We start from the raw sequence: 20,828 nt of genomic DNA, 5'->3' as shown, positions 1-20,828 counted from the left end.
TCCCTCTCCCTGGCTGGATTCTCCCACTGAGCCTCAGCTGCCAGCTGGAGCTGCTGGCTCCCAAGAGCTGTGCCAGGGAGGCCGTGGACCCTGTCCCTTGCTGGGGCTCGGAGGCTTTGCTCAGGCCAAGGGAAACAAAGTGGAGGATGAGCCACTTCAGGGTCAGGGGTGATAAGTAATGCTCAGCTCCGAGGGGAGCTGCAAGTGGCAGCTCTTGGTGAAACACCAGAATTCCTCCTGAGTTTGCACGCTGGGGGCCTGGCCTCTAGCTCAGCAGGTAAGGAGCTGCAGGGAGGGCGGTGGGCCGGGAGCAATCCCATGGAATGGTCATGGTGGCTGTGAGGCACAGCCGCCTGCCCACGAGCAGCTGCTGGAGCACAGAGGGAGGCTCTGGCAGCTGTGCAGGATGGAGGGGGACTTGCCAAGGGGTTACACTGGAATACCTGGAAAAATCATAATGGGGTTAGGGCACTGGCTGTCCAGCCCCACGCTTGGGAGGGACTCCAGATCTGGAGAATTACAAGGGGAAAACAGTGAGGTTTATTCATTGCCCCTCTCTCCCCCAGCCCCGGTACAATCCTGCCTTCACGGGCCAGGCTGCCGTGTCAGCACTGCACACAAAGGGCTCTCAGTCCTCGGAGCCCGAGCCAGGGCAGAAGGATTTTTAACGCTTTAAATGATAGCCGAGGACTGGGAGGGATCTTGGGGCTGAATCCAGCTGCTGTCCTCCTGAGACCTCTTGCGTGGGAACGCAGGTCTCCTCTCGGAGCAGCTGCGGGGGTGAGCCGTGGGGCAGTGAGCTGGTCCGTCTGTCCAGAAGCTCCCCTGCTCTCTGGGGTTTGGGATTTCCCATCCCGCTGGGCACAGCCCGGATCTGCTGCCTGCACCCCACATCTGGGCGAATGGCAGCGCAGTGTGGCAGCTGGAGACACCCTGTCCTCTCCTGTTCCTGCCACCACCGCCACCAGCCGGCTGGGGGACACCGTGTCCTGCCGCCCTCGCTCTCCACTGCCCGCTCTTGCTGCCCTCCGCTCCCATCCCCACTGCCTCCCACCTTCCTTCCGTGACCCCCACGGTGCAGCTCTTCAGTCCCCATTGCCCTCATCGCCCCCATCCCCGGGACCAGCCTCGCTTCCCCATTCCCGGATCCATCCCCGGTCCATCGTGGTCCATGCCTGCTCCATTCCGGGTCCATCCGAGCTCCATTCCCGGGTCCATCCCCTCTCCATCCCCGCTCCATTCCCACTCCATCCCCTCTCCATCCCCGCTCCATCCCCTCTCCATCCCGCTCCATCCCCGCTCCATCCCCTCTCCATCCTGCTCCATTCCCGCTCCATCCCTCTCGATCCCGATCCATCTCTCTTCATCCCCGCTCCATCTCTCTCCATCCCGCTCCATTCCCGCCCTATCCCCGCTCCATCCCGGGTCCATTCCCACTCCATCCCCGCTCCATTCCCGCTCCATCCCGCTCCATTCCCACTCCATCCCCGCTCCATCCCGCTCCATCCCCGGTTCCATCACTGCTCCACCCAGCTCCATCTCTCTCCATCTCTCTCCATCCCCGCTCCATCCCCGTTCCCGCCCCTCGTTCCCGCTGTCGGGCGCCCCCTGCCGGCGGTCCGGACGGGCGGGGCGGGGCGCGGCGGAGGAAGCGGTGGCGGCGCGCGCGGCCGTGTCCCTCCGCGCGGGGCGGGCGCCCAGATCCCTCCGCCGAGCCGGTGGCGGCAGGAGCGGCCGTGGCCATGGCCCGCGGAGCGGGGCCCGCGCTCGCCGCGCTGCTCGCCCTGGTGCTGGCCGTGCTCCGCCGCGCCGAGCCCGCCGCCGGTGAGTGCCGGGGGGCGCGGGTGGGTGGTGGGGGGAGGCTGCGGCGGGGCGCCGAGCGAGGGGCGGCGCGGGGGGCACCGGCCGCGCTCCGCCGCTCGCCTCCCCCGCGCTGCCGCCGGGGACGGGCACCCGCGGCCGGGTGACATCGCGCGGGGGGCCCGGCGCCGCCGCCGCCGCTTTGTGCAGCGGGGCGGGAGAGCGGGCGCGGGGGCGGCGGCGGCGGCTGAGCCCCGTGGGAACGGCGCTGCCGGAGCCCCCGGAGCCGCCCCGCGCTGCCCGGCCGGGATGCGCCGGGCCCGGGGAGCGGGCTGCGGGACGGGCAGCGAACGGGAGGAGAGGGCGTGCGGGGCTCGGCGCTCCGCATACCTGCGCCGCGGAGCTTTGTGTGCGGGGACATTCCTGCACACGCTCGGGGAATCTCTGCCGCGCCTCCTCCTCCTCCTCCCGCTGCTGCTGCGATAAAGCCATGTGTGCACATCTGAGGGAAGTGCCGCTTTTGGGCACCGTTCCCCTGCACGCTGGCGTTATGTGAGAGGCTTGTTCATAGCCACAAGCGAGGGGATCTGGTGGAGGCTGATCTCATGGCATTTGCACAGCTCCTGCTCCCGCAGTGAATCCTGCGCGGTCCTGCACCGCGTTAAAGCTGTCGAGGAGCAGCAGTCATTGATTGATTGTTGCGTGCCTTCTCATTCCTTTTTTTTGCTCTTGAGAGGTTAGGCTGCTCTTCAGATGGCTTGAGAAGAGTGCAGCGATGGGAGAAAGTATTAGTGGAAGTCGTTTAGGGGTGAGCGAGCAAGACACTGGTATTTTCAGTACTTTTGTTGTTCAGTATGGTTTTGGGGTGGAAATTGTTGAATGTGGTGTTATAGCCACTTCTTGTTTGTTTGGATGCAGAATAGTTGGGTCAGTCAATCGATCTGTTTTGACTTTGAAATGGCCAGATTAAAAATGGTCAGTATTTGTCTCCTGGGAGAAATGTTGGGGTTTTTTCCAGTAATCCCCTCTGAAAGCCGATTTAGTTTTGCTAATATGTTGCAAGAAGGTGCTTGGAGTTTTAAGAAAAAGCTGTTTCACAAATGTGTTTTGGCTAGGCTTGTTCAAAAGGAGAATTAAAGGGTCTTTCAGGGGTAGGTGTCTCAGAAATATGCTTTTGTGGTAGCATGGACTTGTGGTGCCTAGTAGCACCGTCATTTCTGGAAATGGCTTACCCAGTCCACTAAGATGGCAAAACACTAATTTTGCAAAGACTAAACGTCGTGTCCACTTAGTGAAACTGTACTTTCATAGGAACAATTTGGCAGCTTATTGCTGGCCCTTTCCCTCAGGGGCCGAGAGAGGCAGCTGTGGCATCACCTGTTGTCACTTGCCTGGGTACTCTCGCCCGAGGTCCTCCCATGCTGCCGAGATTTTTTGCCTTTGTGGGTGAAATCTCTTCCTGGTGCTGAACAAAGGCTGGTCGGCAGAGGTGACAAATCCAGGCTGAAAGTGACTCCTGTCCTTGTGAGATGCTGACCTGCATCTGCTCCGTATCGCTCCCTGGGAGTGGGAGCTGCGCCTTGAATTAATGGGAAAGGGAGAGATGAAGTCACCGAAAGGGTATTTTCGGGTGCACATTCAACTGGCTTGATGCTCTTGTGCAAGAGAGGGCAGGTACCTGATGTCAGCCCTCTTGGTCAATAAAGAGGAGGCTCCTGGATGCGCGGAGCTCTTTGCTTTGCGCTGCTCAGCCCTGTCTCATCATGCAAGCGCCCTGCTGCAGCAACTCGCTTTTCCAGTTTGGTTTTGCAAAGGGCCGCACTTGGAGGCGCAGTAAGCTGGGGTGGGGCAGCGACACCTGCGCTTTTGGTGAGGATCCTTACCCGATAATTGCTGTGAACCATTCCCGTCTCTTCTGGCCCGGCTGTCGAGCCCACCCTAATTACCCGCTGTCGTTAATTACCGCCGGTGCTGTGTCTCACCAGGCTGCCTGCTAGCCGTGTTTCGGACAGGTTACAATCCACCTTCAATCGGCGCTGTGCTGGCGTGGACTGCAGATTGAGGTCTTCGGTATTCACCCAGTGAAATTTGGAGGACTTCCGATAACGCTGACACTGCTTGATATGGATTTGCTCATGGGAGAGCAAGTTCGACTTGATTTTTTGGAAGGTGTTGGCGTCTATCAAATTTGTTCTTATCAAAGATGCTGATTTGGACTTTCAAAAGGGAGCGTTATGAAAATCTGGCTCGCTCACATCACTTCCTGCAGGGCATCACTTAGTCAGATTATAAATACGTGAAGATCCTCCTGCTCCCGTTCTCAGGACTTGAATCCTTGGGAAAGGAGGACTCACGCCTCTGGTGGCATTTGGCATTTGAATGTCTTTCAGTGGATGGGTTGGGTTTTTGTCAGCTTCCACAGCTACTTCCCTCCCTATTTTTTTTTTTTTTAATTATTTGGTGCTGTTGCAGTAAGTGGGTGATTCCTTCAGTAGATGCTGTTCGGGTTCTCCCATTTCCCAAACTGGTGTCTGTGCCACGGAGAGTATGGGTGGCTGCCTTTGAGCCCAGGACCAGGAGTAGATGGAAAAGCAGCAGCAGGATTCTGGCAGCCTGTTTCTGCTGGAAATCTATTTTACTCAGCATCAAACCGAAGCAGTTGTTGTAACTGTACATATAATACAGTAACTGTGCATTATCTCCAGGTGTAACATCATTTCCTTTGAGTTTGTCCTCTTGGCCAGTGGCTCTTCAGTGGAGCATGGGTACAGTGATGATTGTCACCCCTCCTTTGGGAAACTTTAGAGAAACAGCATCCACCTTATGGGAAAAAGAGCTTTCCTAAGCACGTGTTAGAAAGTAATTTTGTGGATTTTTTAATGCCCTCAGTTTCTCTGAATTCGTTTTGGAATCGTCTCTCCAGCAGAAGTCGAGGGCTTGTCTAGGAGAAGTAGTGCTTGTATCATTCTGAGCAAGGTCATCTGAGATCTGCAGAAATAATCGTCTGTTCTGTTTAGAAAATAGTCTGTTCCTAGGGCACATGTCCTTTTTTTAGACTGCCATGGGGATGAAAAAAGAGCTTTGTATCTCAGAATGGCACGGGCGCCTGCTGTTTGTTCCATGCAGCAAGCAAGCCCTGCTCCTGCATTGCTGCACTGCTCAGTGTTCATTTAGTCATAAAATTTAACATTTCTGCACGGGCACACATGCTCAGCCTTCACTTTAATGATAAAATTTAACATTTCTGCATGGGGACCATGCCCAGTGTTCACTTTAATCATAAAGATTTCACATTTCTGTACGGAGACCAGGCTCAGTGTTCACTTTAATGATAAAATTTAACATTTCTGTATGGGCACACATGCTCAGCCTTCACTTTAGTAAAGTTAACATTTCTGCACGAGCACACATGCTCAGTGTTCACTTTAGTAAAGTTTTAGCATTTCTGCACGGGCACACATGCTCACCGTTCACTTTAGTGAAGTTTTAACGTTTGTGCATGGGCACGCATTCTCAGTATTCACTTTGGTAAAGATTTCACATTTCTTTATGGACACACATGCTCAGTGTTCACTTTGCTATTAAAGTTTTAACATTTGTGCATGGGCACGCATGCTCAGTGTTCACTTTATTAATAAACATTTCATATTTCTGCACAGGCACAGATGCTCAGCCTTCTTTTTAGTAAAGTTTTAACATTTGTGCATGGCCACACATGCTCAGCTTTCACTTTAATAATAAAAATTTCACATTTCTGCACGGGCACACATGCTCAGTGTTCACTTTAGTAAAGTTTTAGCATTTCTGCATGGGGACCATGCTCAGTGTTCACTTTAATAATAAAATTTAACATTTCTGCACTGCTCAGCCTTCACTTTAGTAATAAAGACTTCACATTTCTGCACAGGCACCATGCTCAGTGTTCACTTTAATAATAAAATTTGACATTTCTGCATGGGCACACATGCCCAGCCTTCACTTTAATGATAAAATTTACCATTTCTGCACGGGCACACATGCTCAGCGTTCACTTTAATAAAGATTTAGTGCTGCAGAATGACGGAACACTTGGGAGAAGAGGCGAGCATGGCTCCCGCCTGCCAGATTGCCATGGAAACACCAATACCTCTTCAGCTCTTTAATTGCCTTCCCTACATTTTTTTTTGTTGAAAACTTTTTTTTTTTTTTTTTTTCCCCTCCTAACTAAGTGCTTTAGTTGCAGTTCTGGATTTTAGGCATTTTGGCTTTGTTTGGAAAACTGCAAATGGGGGAAGGCAGAGGACAGTAGGGGAGATGGAGAGCACGGTGACTGACAGTCTTTCAAACTGTGCTCCAAGTTCATCCTAAATTCAGTTTCTATTACAATGGGAGTTTTTATCTATAGTTTTTCAGCAGCAGCAGTGTCACATGAACTGTAGCTGCATCTGATATACGTATCAGTGTTCCTGCAGCTTCCTGGGCCTGAGACCCCAAGGATGAAAGAATTCAACCATACCTGTGAATCTACAGAATGGTTCCCAGCTCTGTTCTTAGGAGGGTTAGTTAGTAGCTTTTGCTGGAGTTTGGAATAGAGATTTGAACCAGATGATGGCAGGGCATGAGGTTCTGCATGTCCAAGAGCTTTGTGTAGTCAGATTGGCTCTTGGCATCCTCAAATTAAAAAAACAACCAAACCAAAACCGAATAATTTTTTCATGTTTACAGGCTTGTTCTTCTGAAATTCACTTAAATGTGTTTCTTTTCAGAATTTTTTGCACTTGTCTCGAGTGTTAGTGAAGGAAACCGGTTTAGATATTAAATTTTTCTCTCCCAAAAGGTATCAGGTGTTGGTTGAGTGCCTTCACACTTCTCTGAGCTCTGCTTTGCTTCTCAGTTGATGAGTCTTGCATTATCCAATTGATTTCAGGCTTTCGTGTGTAAAAACAGGGAGATGTCTTAATCTGATTAAAGCAATTCACTTTGCAGACTGTTTCCATGCCCTGTAGACAAGCTTTGTCTTTAACTACTACCCTCAGTGTGTGAAGTGCTAACTGGTCAGCTTGTTTAAATTCCCCAAATGTTAATGGTTTCTAAATCTGAGCTGGGTATGAGGCTTTGTTGCTTTTTCACAGGGAAGATTTTTACCAGTTTGCTTCCTTCCCCCTGCATGTGCCTGCCATAGGAAAAAAAGAAAAAGCTATTTTCCTATTTTCAGCTAGCTGGTATTTACTAGTGGTTTCTTCCCTGCTATACAATCTCACTGGAGCTGTAATCTCTTGAGGTTAGTGAGCAGCGTAATTAGTCCTTTGTGGTTTTCCTCCAAAATTTGGTTATCTTTGGGTATTCTCCCCATATGCACGGTGCTGCTGACTCCTTACCAGCCCTTCCCAGCAGTTGTGTGCTGTGCTGCTGTGGAATTTTGTCCCTTTCTGCGCAGGGAGGACCATCCTGCAGAACGTACCTCGTGTTTCAGCATTAACCGCGTTCTTCACGCTCTGTTTTTCCTGAAGGGAGCCAGCAGCTGTCTTTCCCTCCCCTGGAATTTGAGACCCCCTTGGTTTGTTGTGTGGCTGGTGCTGATGGCCGTGCTCCTCTGAGCTGATCCACCTCTGTGGAGCAGCCCTGAGCTGGCATTTTCCATGCCTTGTCTCGTGTTGCTGTTGTTCGAGGGCTCCAAATCCTTTTTCCTCCTCTCCCTTCGCACACAATGGGTAGCACAGCCTGATTCTCGTGAATCTCAGTCGAGACAGAAAGTTCACTGCCTGCATAAAGGTTGTAGGAACCTATTTTGTCCTTTACTTTCTGTCTAGTCTTAAATGTGTTTTTAGCTTGACTTCTTTCCTACGTTCAAGTAGGTTGTTTTCCACCCACTCCCACAAGAAAGCTTTTGAACCTATGGGAAAGCTTTAACCATGTGGGACAAAGGTCTGGGCTCTGAGTTTCTATGAACATAATGAAGCATTTATGGGCAGAAAGAGGAGAGAGGCACATGCAGTGTCCTCCCTGGAGAAAGCTGTACCAGCAGCTCAGCTGTGTGCTCTGCCAGGACATCACTCTCCCCTTACTTTAAATAAAACCTTTGGCCAGAGCCTGCACCTCCTGAAATGCAGGATAATCAACCACAGAGCTACAGGAAATCAGCTTTATAATGTCTTTCTCACAGCATTAATTGTTTTGGTATTTTTCAAATCTATTTCTGTTTGACTTTCTCTGAACTTGTGGGCAAGGAGTTTATTGGCATTACTTTCCTTTGGGTAGTTAGAACAAAGCCCTTTCAGACTTGCTCTGGTTATGGCTCGAGTTCCCTATAGCAAAGTTCTCTCAAAAGCTGAACTCTGACACAGCTTCTGATCTTAATCCTGCGCTATTTCTTTTAAATTTATAGCCCAGAAAATATTTGAATTTATAGTCGGCAGATGACGTGTGGAAACCAAATCACAACATCCAGAAAATCTTGGCGTCGTAAAAAACACTGAGGCAGAAACAAAACTCTTCTTTCCCCCCTAGATTTTAACTGTCTCTTTAGCCAAAAAGAAAAATTACATCTAGTCATAATTGTGCCCCAGTTGTGAGCTTCAGATTTGGATGTCGAAAATTCCAGCGTTCCCTATAGTGTGTATTGTGCTCGTTTTACAGCAGTGGTTATCTGCTTGTGGAAAATGGTCTTGGTGGGATGTGAAATGCCAGGTTAGGGTTTGCATCTCAGTGCAGGCAAGGGCTGGTATGGACTCCAGGCTGGGTCTGTTCATCTTTCCAGCACTCAGGAGCCCTTTCCTGAGAATCCTTCAGCCTTGGCAGCAGTGACTGCTGGAAATTGGGTGCTCCTTTCTGGCATGGCCTGCCCTCTCCAGGAGAAACCAGTCTTTTCAAATTATTATTATTATTATTATTATTATTATTATTATTATTATTATTATTATTATTATTTCAGATATTGTCTTCCCAATATCCCTGTGATGTGCCTAAAATTCATGAGGCTAACCTACCTTCTGGCAGGCCAGAAAACCACCAACAAGCCAACGTTTCTGTTTGTGTTAAACACAGAAGAAAACTGTCAAAAGCAGCTGTCAGAGCCTTGACAATGTGCTGATGCTGTCTATATATGGCTTCTAGAAAAGTGGCTTTATCTTTTCGAGGCAAGGCTGCCTTCTCTCATGCTGTACACACCAGAGTATTCCCAGCTCACACAGTGCTTGCAGCAAAACAAGCTTTTTTGTGCTGGCTGAGGTAGGAGGTAGTTTCTGGCACTTTCCACTCTTGATCTCAACATGGTAGAGTAGCAGAGAAGTAGCTTTTGAAGTGATTTGTGTTGAAATGCCTTGGTTTTGCATGTGTTGTGAAATTTTTATGAAAGATATAGTGAAATACAGGAAGGCAGTGCTTTGTGCACAGAAATGCTAATTTTACTGTGAGAACTGTAGTCTTCTATTTCCCTTGTGATTTCTTTTTTTTTCCAAGAGAAGTCACATGACTCTTTACTTATTTTAATATAGAATATGGCTACATTTACATTCATTTCAGCTGTAGTTGCATTTCAAAGCACGTCTATTCAGTCTAAAGCTGAAAAAGTACGAAGTATTTTTGTGTTTGTTTTCTTAGCTTCTTTCACTTCTGAATTACTATAGAGAAAATATATCCCATTGTCTCAGTGAAAGAACTCTAAAGGCTGGTAGTAGTTTTATAACCTGCTAAACAGCAGTTCAAGGTGGGAATAATTTGTCAAAAACCTCAGGAAAATTAATCATTACTTTGCCAAAGCCTCTCTGCTGTGTCTGTATTTGCCTCTAGCAAACCAAGTTGGAATCCTTGGTTGGGATCTTCCTTGCTGTGACCCCGCCAGGCTCTTGTTCCCCTCTGTGTGCCTGTGCTGGGAGGTGTTTTTGGCCAAGTGCTGGTTAAGCTTTTACCATGTGGGTTACAAAATCAACTGGCCGCTCAGTTCTCACTGGGGACGCGGGCACTCGACGAGATTACAAAATTGCGTTTGAAAGCGCGAGCACAAAAGAAATAATCCTCTGAGTATTTGCTTCACTGGCTCGATTGGTGCGAGAAGAATGGAAATTCAAGGTGCTGGGGTGGGAATCCCAAGGCTGGTTCCCCTCCTGGCTCTCTGCAGGGTGGCACAGCTCGCTTTAACCCAGGGAGCCCTGGGTGGGTGGTGGGAATCCCTGAATCCCAGCACTTTCCTTTGGCCGCAGAGCATTTTCTCTTGGACACGGTGCAACCCAGCCCTGCTAACTGGAGCCAGTCTTTGCTGTGAGCACAAGCTGCTGCCGTGGTAGACAGCAGCAGATGAGGTTTGGAGTCAGAGCCGGTTAAATGGGACAGAAATGGTCAGACAGGTGCAAGTGAGCCCTGCCTGCTGTGGGGAATGCCGTGCACAATCCCTGGCACTGTTTCTGTCGCTTGGTAACCCTGACCTGGGGGTTATCTCAGAGGGGCTCAGAGTGGAATTTTGTTCATTTCCTGAGAGCTCTGCAGAAGCAGCGCCATCCAAGTGCCCCTTTTTCAGAAATTGAGTTAACAGCAGCGAGCATGCTTGTATTGTGGGAAACACTGATACTCTTCCCGGGGATCTGGGTTGAATTTAGCTGTATTCTCTGTAGGGATTGCAAGTGAAACGTTCCTATAGTGCCTTGTAGTGCGTGTGACCTGGTTATGTGCTCAGGGTTATTGAGAAATAACACTTCAAGCCCTGGACTGCAGAAGCAGAGTCTGTTCCAAGCTGTCCAGTTGCTGGACTGAATTTGCTGGGGTTGCAGGGAGAGCTTAGTGGGGCTGCTGTGTTAACTCTTCCCAGCCCTGTTCCTTGGTCACCAGCACATCGACCTCAGGGGTGGTTTGCACCAGTTCTCCCTGATGCCCCTTGCTGAGTTTGTATTGAAAATTTAGTACCACTTGAGGAGAGGAAAACCATCTTTATTTAAAAAAAAGGAGGGGAGGCAGTCAGCCCTCCAACAGCTGGTTGACAAGTGGGCAGTGTGAGTGGTTGGATGTTATTGATGTCTTTAGGTGCCTTTAATTAAGGTCGGCTAAATGCTTTCCCAAATGCAATAAGGTTGTGGAAAGGGGGTCCCTAAAGGCATAGAAGGATGTGAGGTTGGGGCCAGGAGACAGAACTGGAGGCTGGGAAGAGCTTGTGATTTTTGGTCTGTGGATAAGCTCAGCTCAGGACCCAGCTGACGTGGTTCTGAGAGCTTGATCTGGTAGTTTGGTGCTATTCAAATGGCAGGCTGTGGTCTGGGTGGAACGGCTCGATTTTTGTGGTTCCAGAAGAGTTCCCATCCTTCTGGTCACGTTGGAGTGCTGCTTCAGGTCCCTGTGAAGGGAAGAGCACCTGCCAGAGCTGGAGGTTCCATCAGGACAGACCTCACTAGAGCTTCCTGTAGACTTGGGTACAAACTGGCTGGCTGTGTCATGCTTAATGCCTTTTTAAAAACACAGCAGCAAAAATGTCAGGTGTGAGTTACAGAGCATCTCCTTAGAAATGCCAAACTCTCTGCTGAAAGCTGTCAGCTGCTCTGGTGGTTTCCATTTATTTGCCAACATGATCCTGCCTGAAGGCAGAGGGCCACAGCAGTACCTGTTGCAGCAAATTCTGGGTTGCTGGTGATAATCAGCAGGTCAGCTCATGAGGGACAGATGCCCCTATTTCAGTGCCAGGTACCTCTAGAGACAATAAAAAAGAAGAAAAGGATTTGAGACAAAGTATTCCAGAAGAGGGCTTAGGAGTAGCTGCTTTGTATTTCAGTCCAGAATTTTGATCAGAAAGTGGTAACTGAGGACACTTAACCCAGAGTATGCAGGTGCCAACATGAGTGTCTTTGGAGCTTGCTGAAATTGCTGCTCACTTTGCTTTGAAAACCCACCTTCAAGAAATTCTGGAAAGATTTGGTTGCCTGATGAGCAAATCTGTGTTTGATTCTTTTTTCAGTCTGGCTCTTTTGATGCTGCCAGAGATGAAATTCAGCCATGTGATAGTGTCTTTGTTTTTGTTCCAGTCCTATAAAGTTTTCACTCCCCTGAGTACGCTAATGAAGCTTTGGCCTGACATGTATTGTAGCTATGGGTTTGATGGTTGTTTTCTTTTCTTTTCTTTCAGCTCTGCAGTGTATGGATGACTCCAAGCCATGTGTTAATGAGGGAAAGTGCATTCCATATCAAAATGGTACAGGATATTGCAAGTAAGTTGGTTTCATTTCTAATCAATTTAATTACCCATTTTCTTTCCTTCAGGATCTTAGCTAGAAAGGAAATGTGATTTTTTGAGATTTTTCTTAAAGGGGTTCTTTCAGCATAACAGTTTTAGCACAGTTGGTGTTTCTTTATAATGGATTAATTCTTGTGTGCTAGCTTTTTGTAATGTAGGAGATCTGGGATTCTTGTTCAGGATTTGGGTTTGGATTTTGTCAGTTGGATTTCTTTGCACCAGGTTGGGAACTGAGGCCAAACCCATCGTAGAGGTAAACTCTGTACCTTGTTTCCAGACCCACAAGCTAAGTTGAAACTTGCTCTCCATCTTAATAGCTCACTTTACTTCATAGAGCTCCAGCCTCAATTTAAATATTTTTGAGGTTTTTCAGAGTTATTCTCCACTCTGAAGTGTGCCAATTCCCTTCTACTGCTTGAGAGCAAGTAATACATGTGAGTTGCTAAAACACACTAACAACCACCCCCCAACCAAATATCCACATTTGTTTGCATCTTGTAAATTGATTTTGGTAAATGCTGACACCCATCTTCACTTTGTTGCTGCATGGGAAGCTCATCAGCAGGAGCTTTGGCAGGGTGTGTGTTATCTGGAAAACATCACGTCTATTTAAATGCAGTTCACCTTTCAAACTGCAGTACTGAGATTTTTTTTAATAAAGTGCTGTTTTGCCAAAAAAAAAAAAAAGAATCCTCTTTGTTTGGTTGGGTTAATTTACTACGTCTGAAGTAACCAGATTATTTTCTAGAGCTTGTTTACTTCATCAGTTCAAGTTGTGTCATTTTCTAGCATGCTAAGGCATTATCTTAGTGCCAGCATTCTTGAAATATTAGTGAATTTTCTCCTGTTGATTTGGCTTGGCTAACACAGAGTTATGCTCCTCACATTTCTTTACACTTCCATCTCCCTTAACCACAACCTTTCATTCTCCATTAATGTGGTACACAGAGCTTGATGTACTGAAATTGCACCTGTGACACACAAAGGGGAAATCATAATCTCATTGGAGGCTCTCCTCAGGTTCAGATCAATACCTGATGTGCAGAAAGGCCACAGAAAAGCAAATATGTAACTTGTTATTCCCTGTAAGTTTCTTCTAAAATTTGTAACTGTTGCTGGTTCCTATTTCTTTCCTTTCCAGGCTTTTATATTGATGTCAGCTTAAAAGAGAGCAGGGACTTTTCCTGCTTTTCACTTCTATTTTTGAGACTGAAACAAGAAATAGGTGTCTTCTGTAGGTCTTTCTGGTGTGTCCTTAAGCATGTTAGTCTGGAGCCAAAGTATGTAGGTCACAATAAAGGTAACGAGCAAGACTGCTATTGATGTTGGTGCTGCTTTTACCTTCCTCAGGACATTTTCTCCAGCTTGCATGTTCCTCTTAGCCGTGTCTTAGCAATTGTTTTTTACAGCCTCTGTTGGTTCATCTGATTAACTCTGCGCTGTTTGTGGTGCAGTCCAGATCTTGACGCATTTCCCTCATTACAATGGCAGCTTTGACCAGTGTTACATTTTTTTTTTAGCACACATTTACAATAATAATCATGCCTTCCTCCTTGTTGTGCAAAGTGTTCTTGCTGATTTAAACCTACCCCTCCTTCAAGAAACAGCTCAGCTCCTTTGCAGGTGGTGTATTAACTGGAAAGGCTAACAAAGAGCTGTATACAGAGATTACTAAGTGCCTTTTAGTTCTGGCTCAAGAACACATTTTTGCAGAAAGGAAGGAACAAAGTAGCAAAACCCACCTCAATTGTGGAGCTTCTACCTTCAGCAAGCTGATTCTTAGCATCCTGTTTTGGTTTTGACTTTTTTTTTTTCTTTCCTGCACTATGAGGAACTCTGAATAGGGGAACTTTCTCTCCGGTTTACTAACCTAAATGACTTTCTGAATTTTTGATGGTTGTGAGAGTAAAAATGTTTTGCTCAGGAAAGTGAATTTATTACTAAAGCAAGTGGCTTGGCTTCTAAGTCTGCAGAATCTCTCAATGATTAGCAGCATCTCCACCCCTTCCACTTCTTGAAGTTATCTGCAGTACTTCCTTTGCTGGGCAATAAGTTATTATAGCTGGCTCTCTTCCTCTTTCTGTGTCTCCCCTTGGCTGAGCTGTTTGTTGTAGTGTGTGGTCAGGCCATCCCTGTTGTAGTGTGTGGTCCGTCTTGCTGTCTCCTAGGTGAGCTGCTGAGGGAGAGCCTGCCTCAGCAATAACCAAATGTGATAAGATATGAGTAAGCCCTGATAACAAAACACCTAGTCTGGGTATTTGCCCAGCAGTGGATGGCAGCATGCTGCTGAAGCAGCTTCCTTTGAACACCCTGTAGCATCTCCTCCATTAAAAAGGAAAGCTGGTTTTCTGCTGAGAAACCTTCGTGGTGTGTGTCTGGCATCTGTTATGGGAACAGTGAGTGTGACCCCTGTAAGGAAGCTGGGGTTGAGCTTTATCAGATTGCTGCTGTGAGTGCCCTTTAAGCAGCTCTGTTCCCCTGGTGACGCTGCTGGCCCAGGCTGTCCTTCTGTGGCACTGCTCACAAAGTTACTGCCCTCCTCTGACCTTGGTTTTATATTTAGAAAATTACACATTCCTGTGTTTGCATCTTCCAAAGACAGGATTTTTTTGGTGTGTGAGAGCTCTTTTCTGCACTCATTCAGTGACTCTCATGGTGAGGATGCAGGCCTTGATCCACAGAATATCTGTATCTGCAGCAGCACTGGAGGGGACCTTCCAAGCTTTCTTGGTCCTGCTGTGACAAAAGGCAGGTTCAGTTTGGAGTTTGGCTTTGCTCTGCACTGTCATGGGTGGGGTTTTTTCCCCCCAAAGCCTCTCTAGGCAGCCTTTTACACACTGCAGTGTCAAACACGAAGGAACCTTCTTGTATCCTCTGATATCCAAGGAGAAGCAGGGTACCAGTTCCTCGTTGCTCCATGCTGATTGTGACCATCACAGCAAAGCCATTTCTTGTCTCCCTGCTGCTGGGTGACTGGGAAGCAGTGGTAGGAAGAGCCCATGGGCAGAGCTGTGATCTTGCAGCATTTCTGCAGCTGCAGCAGGCTGGGGAGGAAGGTGTGGGCACAGGGAGCTGCTTCCAGGACAAGCAGAGCAGAGATTTTGGCATGGCTGTTTTCTGAGCACGAGGATCTGCTCCCTGCACGTGGGTGCAGGATGGGGCAGTGCCTCTGCTGGGAATGGGGCAGGGCCCAGGAGCACAGAGTCTCCTGACTGACTGATTTCCCCATGTTCCACGGCTGTGGCCTCTCCCAGCTTCCCACCCCAGTGGCAGGGAGCAGGAGCTGTGCCAGGGGAGAAGCAGAAGTGGGGAGGGAGTTGCCATAGGGGTGCTGCAAGGTTTAGGGCTTTGCTGCTCCTTGTGCTTGGCAGGCTTTGAGGACTGAATTTCTGACCTTAGGACTGTTGCAATTTGTGTATCCAGAAGGGATAGCTGTACCTCTGTGAAACCAAGAGCTGCTTTAACACTGAGGGCTTCTGTTACTCCTGATGGTGTAAAACACCTCAGAGCTGTGCTCAGTCAAATGGGGACATGGAGTGCCAAAAGAACAGTCTCCTGCAGCACATCCCAAGCTACCAGGGTTTGCACAGCTTTGTGTGCCCCTGTCTATTCAGTTAGCAGCATTTCTCCTGCTGTGTGCTGAAGTTTGTGCACCTTTTCCATAGCATGATGCAGTTTCTGTGTAGACTGGCAGCAGGAGAACCTCCAAAAAATGCTAAACTCAAAGCAGCAATGGCATGGCAGTAAGGGGCTCCTGTCCTAATTCCAGCTGACAGTAACTTCAACTCCCTTGCAAGGTTTTGGCCTGCCTTTCCTTCAAGATGGACCTTCATAAATGAATTTTAACTTGGATTTAAGAGGACTTCTGGGGCTGAAGGCAGGATCCAGGAACACAGAACTGCTTCTGAGACTGCATCTGATATCTGCTTGGGATCTGTCTCCAGAGACTAATTACTCCTAGGCTAGTGAATGGGGAATACCCATAGGAGACCTTGTAGCAGGATGAGGTCTGAGAGTTTTCCAGAAGAGGCTAAATGCAGAAGTTGAGAAGTTGTCCCTTTCTGAGAATGGTCTGCCCTTTTCTGTTTCCTTCTGTCTCCTTTCAGAAGTTAAAGGAGACCCCTGAGACTAGAGCAGAGGAAAAAGGGGAGAGTACAGCACAGCTAGCTAAGATTCTGGGAACAAGTAGTGATTTTCAGTCACGGTTTTTTATTGTGAGTTACCTGTGCGCACCAAAAGCTCTTCAGAGCTCTGATGGATGGAAAAAGCTGAATGTGTTCAGAGTGTGGCTGCTGCACTGTGGAGTGGCTCTGTGCAGGGGCACTTTGTGGGCTGGGAACAATGGCTGAGTGCTGCTGTAAAGGCAGGCAGGGCAGGGAGGCCGTCCCATCCCAGCGCTCGCACTCAGGGTATGACGCACAAACGCCTTGAGACATGGGAAGGAGCGTTTGTAAAGCGAACCAGAGAATCCTGTTCTGCCTCCTGAGGGGAGGTGTAGGTGTGGGAGTCAGAGCCCGGGAGCCACAGGGAAGTCTGGTTAAGATCTGTAACAGAATAGCCGGGACCCTTCTCGCCTCAGCCATCAGAGGGAATTTTTCAGCCTCTTCGATGAAGCATCTTCCAATCAAAGAGGAGGAGAGTTGGGGTGGAGGGGGAGAGGCAGGGCTATGAGGAAATGCTTCCCTTTGCCTGTTAAATTAAAACCATCTGCTTTCTTCTGTGCATCTCCAGATGATATCATGGGCCTGAGTAGAAAACTCCCATGAAAATCAAACATCTGGAAGTCTGGTTAGAATTGTCTATAAGGTGCATTTGAAGAGGCTGTCTCATGAATGTGCCCAGGCAGACACAGTACAGCAGATGAGGAAGTTTTTCCAACAGACCAGACATATTTTCCACAAGTCTATTGAAAGCAGGAGAGAGCTAAGTTTTGGAAGGTAACTTTGGTGTAGTTCTGTGGCAGAAGAACCAAAACCACGGCTTTTGTGGGTCTTCTGCTCTGATTTGCAGCGTTAGGTTGTTAGAGTGAATGCAGCTCTCTGGGTTTGTGGATACTTCAGATTTGGATAAATACCTTTGTTTTGTTTCTACGTCTCTTGTTTAGCTTCATGAGAGCCTGAGCTAAGGCAAATGCAGGCTGGAGCTGAAAGGGAGGAGGGGAAAAAAAAAAAAGGCTGAGCTCTAAAGTATTTGTGCTGGAAAGTAGCCCAGAGAGAGTAAAGGAGAAGCTTTAATTAGAAGCAGCTGCATAGCTGATGCAGCCCACAGGACATTTTCCCATTTCAACCTCTCTCTAGCTTTCAGAAATCATGATTTGAATTAAGCTGTATGTGAAATTTGTTCTTAAAAGATTAAATTCCTGTTGAAGTAGGCTGAGAGACCTCATGTGCTTCCAGAAAGTGCCAGAACAAACTTCATCTTCCTGTTTCTTTTTCTGAGTGTTAAATGGAAAACTGAGGAGAAACAGTGGCTTTTATTTGGAAAAGATTTGGTTTCCTGTTCTGATCATGTCATTTGGAGCTGACACAAGCTGCTACAATTTTAAGCTGCTCTGTAGACAAGTGGGGTTTTTTTTCCTCTCTTAAGAGAACTTGAAAGAGTAGGTTGGGATGAGAGCAGAGCAGGGGTGGTGGGAAGCTGGAGCTGCTGTTGGGTTTAATCATATCCTATAAAAAAGTCTGGACTTAGACTGCATGTTTTCAGTGTTTGCCTCTGTTCTTAGAGAAATGATGTGGTGCCCAACATGAATCAGGAGCAAATATTTGCAGTTTTGTCTACACCAGCATTTAGAGCTAAATTACTAGTATTTGTGCCTAGAAATGTTTTTGACAGGAGACGTGGTTGAAAGTCTGGACTGTAGGTTTTTTGTTCTTTAACATTCAAAAAGGATTGCACTGAATTGCTGGAGGGCAAAGTTGCATCACTGTGTGACCAGGCACTTCTCCAGGAGGAGAACAAAATGGTTAGTACAAGGGCCAGGGATACCTGACCTACCTTCTTTCCATGGGCTGGCGTGTTCCTCTGTCCAGATGAAAAGAGCTGAAGTCAAAAGAGGTTTTGCTGTTCCCTGTCAGGAGCACTACCCCACGTTTTTCTGATTAGCCTCAGAAGATACCAGAGCAAGCCTGGTCTTGGAGCGCTCCTCAACTTTGTACCAGAGCATTTGTGTACAAAATGCTGCTTGTTTGTGGGTGATGGTTGACTCAGAGCACATATCTCAGCTTTCCTTTTCATTCACACCAGCAATGCTCTTAATCAGTGTTTAGGCTCCCTTCTCCCTCTTGTCTAGGAGGAACAGCCCAATGCACCTTCCAGTGTCCCTGAGTGTTAGGGGTTGGAGAGAAGACGTGTTCTGGGGGTTTATTTACTTGTGGACAAAACTTGAGAGGTTCCTCTGGACTTTCTGAATGAAAAAACACTTTAGCACTTAAATTCTAGGTGTGTTTTGGTTTATTTTGTACTTGCTGGTTTGTGTTTTGGTTTAATTTTTACTTGCTGGCGGAGTTGGAGGAGCTCTGATGAGATGGCCTAGGTGGGGTTTTGTGAAACTCTGCTTTGTTGCTCTTTCCTTCGTGGTAAAGAGAGCTACAAGTACGTGTGCTGTGCAGTCTGAGGGGCTCGGTGCAGTGATAAAACTGGGAGAAATCCCTGTAACCACGACCTGTGAGGCTCTGGGGCTGCAGTTCAGGGCTCGGGGGATCCTGCAGAGCCCTGCTGGCGCTTGGCAAAGCAAGGAGAGGTTTGGATGCTAAAGGAAGCCCACAGCTGTGTGGTTTAGGCCCAGAATAGCTCAGGACTGCCTCTCGTGTGATGTGGTGTGGCTCATGCTGACCCACAGCCTTGGGCTGCTGCACTGAGCAGGGCACAGGAGGCAGAGGAGGTTCTGCCTTGCTGCTGTCTCAGGGTTTGCTCTCTGTGACTTGATTAATCCTGCCGTGCCCTGCAAAATCTCTCCTTTCATGTCTGCTCTTGGGCATGGAGTTGAAAGTACTAAGGTATGGTGAAAGGAGCCTAATTTGGGTGTGGGCAGTGGTAAATTACAGTTGTGCACGTATGACTTTCCTGCTTTAGACAGATGGCTAAAGCTAGTTAATAAATTTTAACATGAGAAAAAACAGTTGTGGTCATCTAGTAATGGCCCCTTGCATAACTTGGATAATAACCTCTGTGAATAGCTTTGTTTGAACTAGCGTGCATACTCTCCCTGAAACAGCCAATCCTGGGCTTCTTTTAAACAAGCATGAGTGATGGAGAAATTCCACTACAACCTTAAATGCGTTCTTCCAGTTGTTTCTCTCCGCTGCTGAGAGACTGTGTACAAATCTGTCTGAATATAAAGATACTGCCCTATTTCTAAAGTGAATTCATCCAGCTTAAAGCTTTAAACGCTCAGTTCTGTTATCCCAGATCTTGTAGACTGGGAATTATTGTTAAATCTGTGTTTCATAGTGGGCACTTTGAGTTTTGATTAGCTGTCTTGTTCCCTTTTCCCTTTGCTAAATAGACTGAGCCACCTGAGCTTTTCAATGTGGCCAGAGCTTTCTCTTAATCATTACTGTTGGCTTCTTTGAATTCATTTGAGCTCTTCCCTCTTAAAGAGCAAACACCAGAACTGATGTAGTGGCAGTGCCAAGCATTTATCAGGTGTAGCATAATCTCATTTATTCCTTCTTGATATTTGCCATTTGCACATGTAAAGTATCCCTGGCCAAACTGTCATGCTAGGAATTCACATTTATCTGGCTGTTAGGAATCCCCAGAGCAAGTATGTTGTTCCCAGCTCAGTTTTCTGGTTTGGGGAGGATGCTCTATGTGTTTTGTTTCTAGATGTGTAACTTTGGAGTGCTAAAGTGCATTTTGGGTGCTGACTGCCTTGTTAAGCATGTTTCTACTCTCTATCAACCACTTGTCCTCTCTGCTACCTACATATTTGACCAGCTTTGATGTTTTCCATTGTTAATAATCAATAGATGTTTTGAATAGCATAGGAACAAAGGCAGATTCCTGTAGGATTCTGTTAAACACAACTTCATGTCCATTCTTTGTTTTTTCAACTAATTTTTAGAGCCTGTCTGGTTAGTTGTGGGGTTTTGTTGTGATGTTTTTTTGGTTGTTTTTCTTTTTTTTTTTTTTTTTTGATGGTGGGGGTTGTTGTTGTTGATGTGGTTTTGCTTTTTTCTTCCTCCAATCTACCATACACTTTTAAGTGCATAAGGAAAAAAGCAGCCTCTTTACTGCTCCATTCCTGCTTGAGGACTGGAGACTTTGTGTGTTTCTAGCAGTTGGAATCTCCTCCCTTCAGATATGAGTAACTCACTGATTTAATAATTACCCCTTTCCTGATGTGGAACAAAGCATATCTAATGTTCATCTCTGATTTTTTTTTTTTTTTTTACAATGAAATACGTGTTCTCTTGGGTTACTCACAGTTACAGCAGGCAGCTGTGCACTACAGAAAGAGCTGTGAGGGGACAGTGCTGGGTGTTATTTTTATCCAGCATTTTTACCCTTGCAGCTTTCTGCTACCTGAGAGAAGCCAGTGGACCTGGTGGGGGCACAGAGGTGGGCTTTGCAGGCTTGCTTGCCTGGATCCTCTGTCTCTGGAAGTGAAATGGTAAATCTGTAGCACAAAGGCCAGCTAAAAGATGGATTACAGCTGACAAGCGTAGTCAGACTGTATTGACATAAGTTTAGGTTAGAGAGAAGTAACTGCAATTATTCTGCAGTTGGAGATCTTTGTATAAAGTACTGCCCTGGCTGCAGATAGTGTGTGTGTACTCGTTTTTCTGTGGGAGACAGAGGAACAATGACCTTGTCGTCAGGGTGCTGGCCAGGGGCG

The 20,828-nt window shown here is 47.4% G+C and overlaps 1 protein-coding gene across 3 annotated transcripts in view; it reads left to right on the top strand.

The window, feature by feature from the left end:
- Nucleotides 1–1,662: 1,662 nt before the first annotated feature.
- Nucleotides 1,663–20,828, top strand: part of NOTCH2 (notch receptor 2) — a 94,993-nt gene continuing 75,827 nt past the window's right edge. The window contains exons 1-2 of one of the 3 annotated variants that reach the window (XM_026797213.2): nucleotides 1,663–1,824; nucleotides 11,882–11,963. In XM_026797213.2, the coding sequence (XP_026653014.2) occupies nucleotides 1,743–1,824; nucleotides 11,882–11,963 (164 nt within the window). In that variant the 5' untranslated portion in view covers nucleotides 1,663–1,742. The remainder of the gene's footprint in view (nucleotides 1,825–11,881; nucleotides 11,964–20,828) is intronic. The other 2 variants (XM_074546490.1, XM_005493591.4) reach the window with 2 other exon arrangements.

The sequence above is a fragment of the Zonotrichia albicollis genome, chromosome 8 (genome assembly GCF_047830755.1).
Source record: "Zonotrichia albicollis isolate bZonAlb1 chromosome 8, bZonAlb1.hap1, whole genome shotgun sequence".
NCBI lineage: Eukaryota > Metazoa > Chordata > Aves > Passeriformes > Passerellidae > Zonotrichia > Zonotrichia albicollis.
This window is presented reverse-complemented; position numbering and strand designations above follow the sequence as displayed.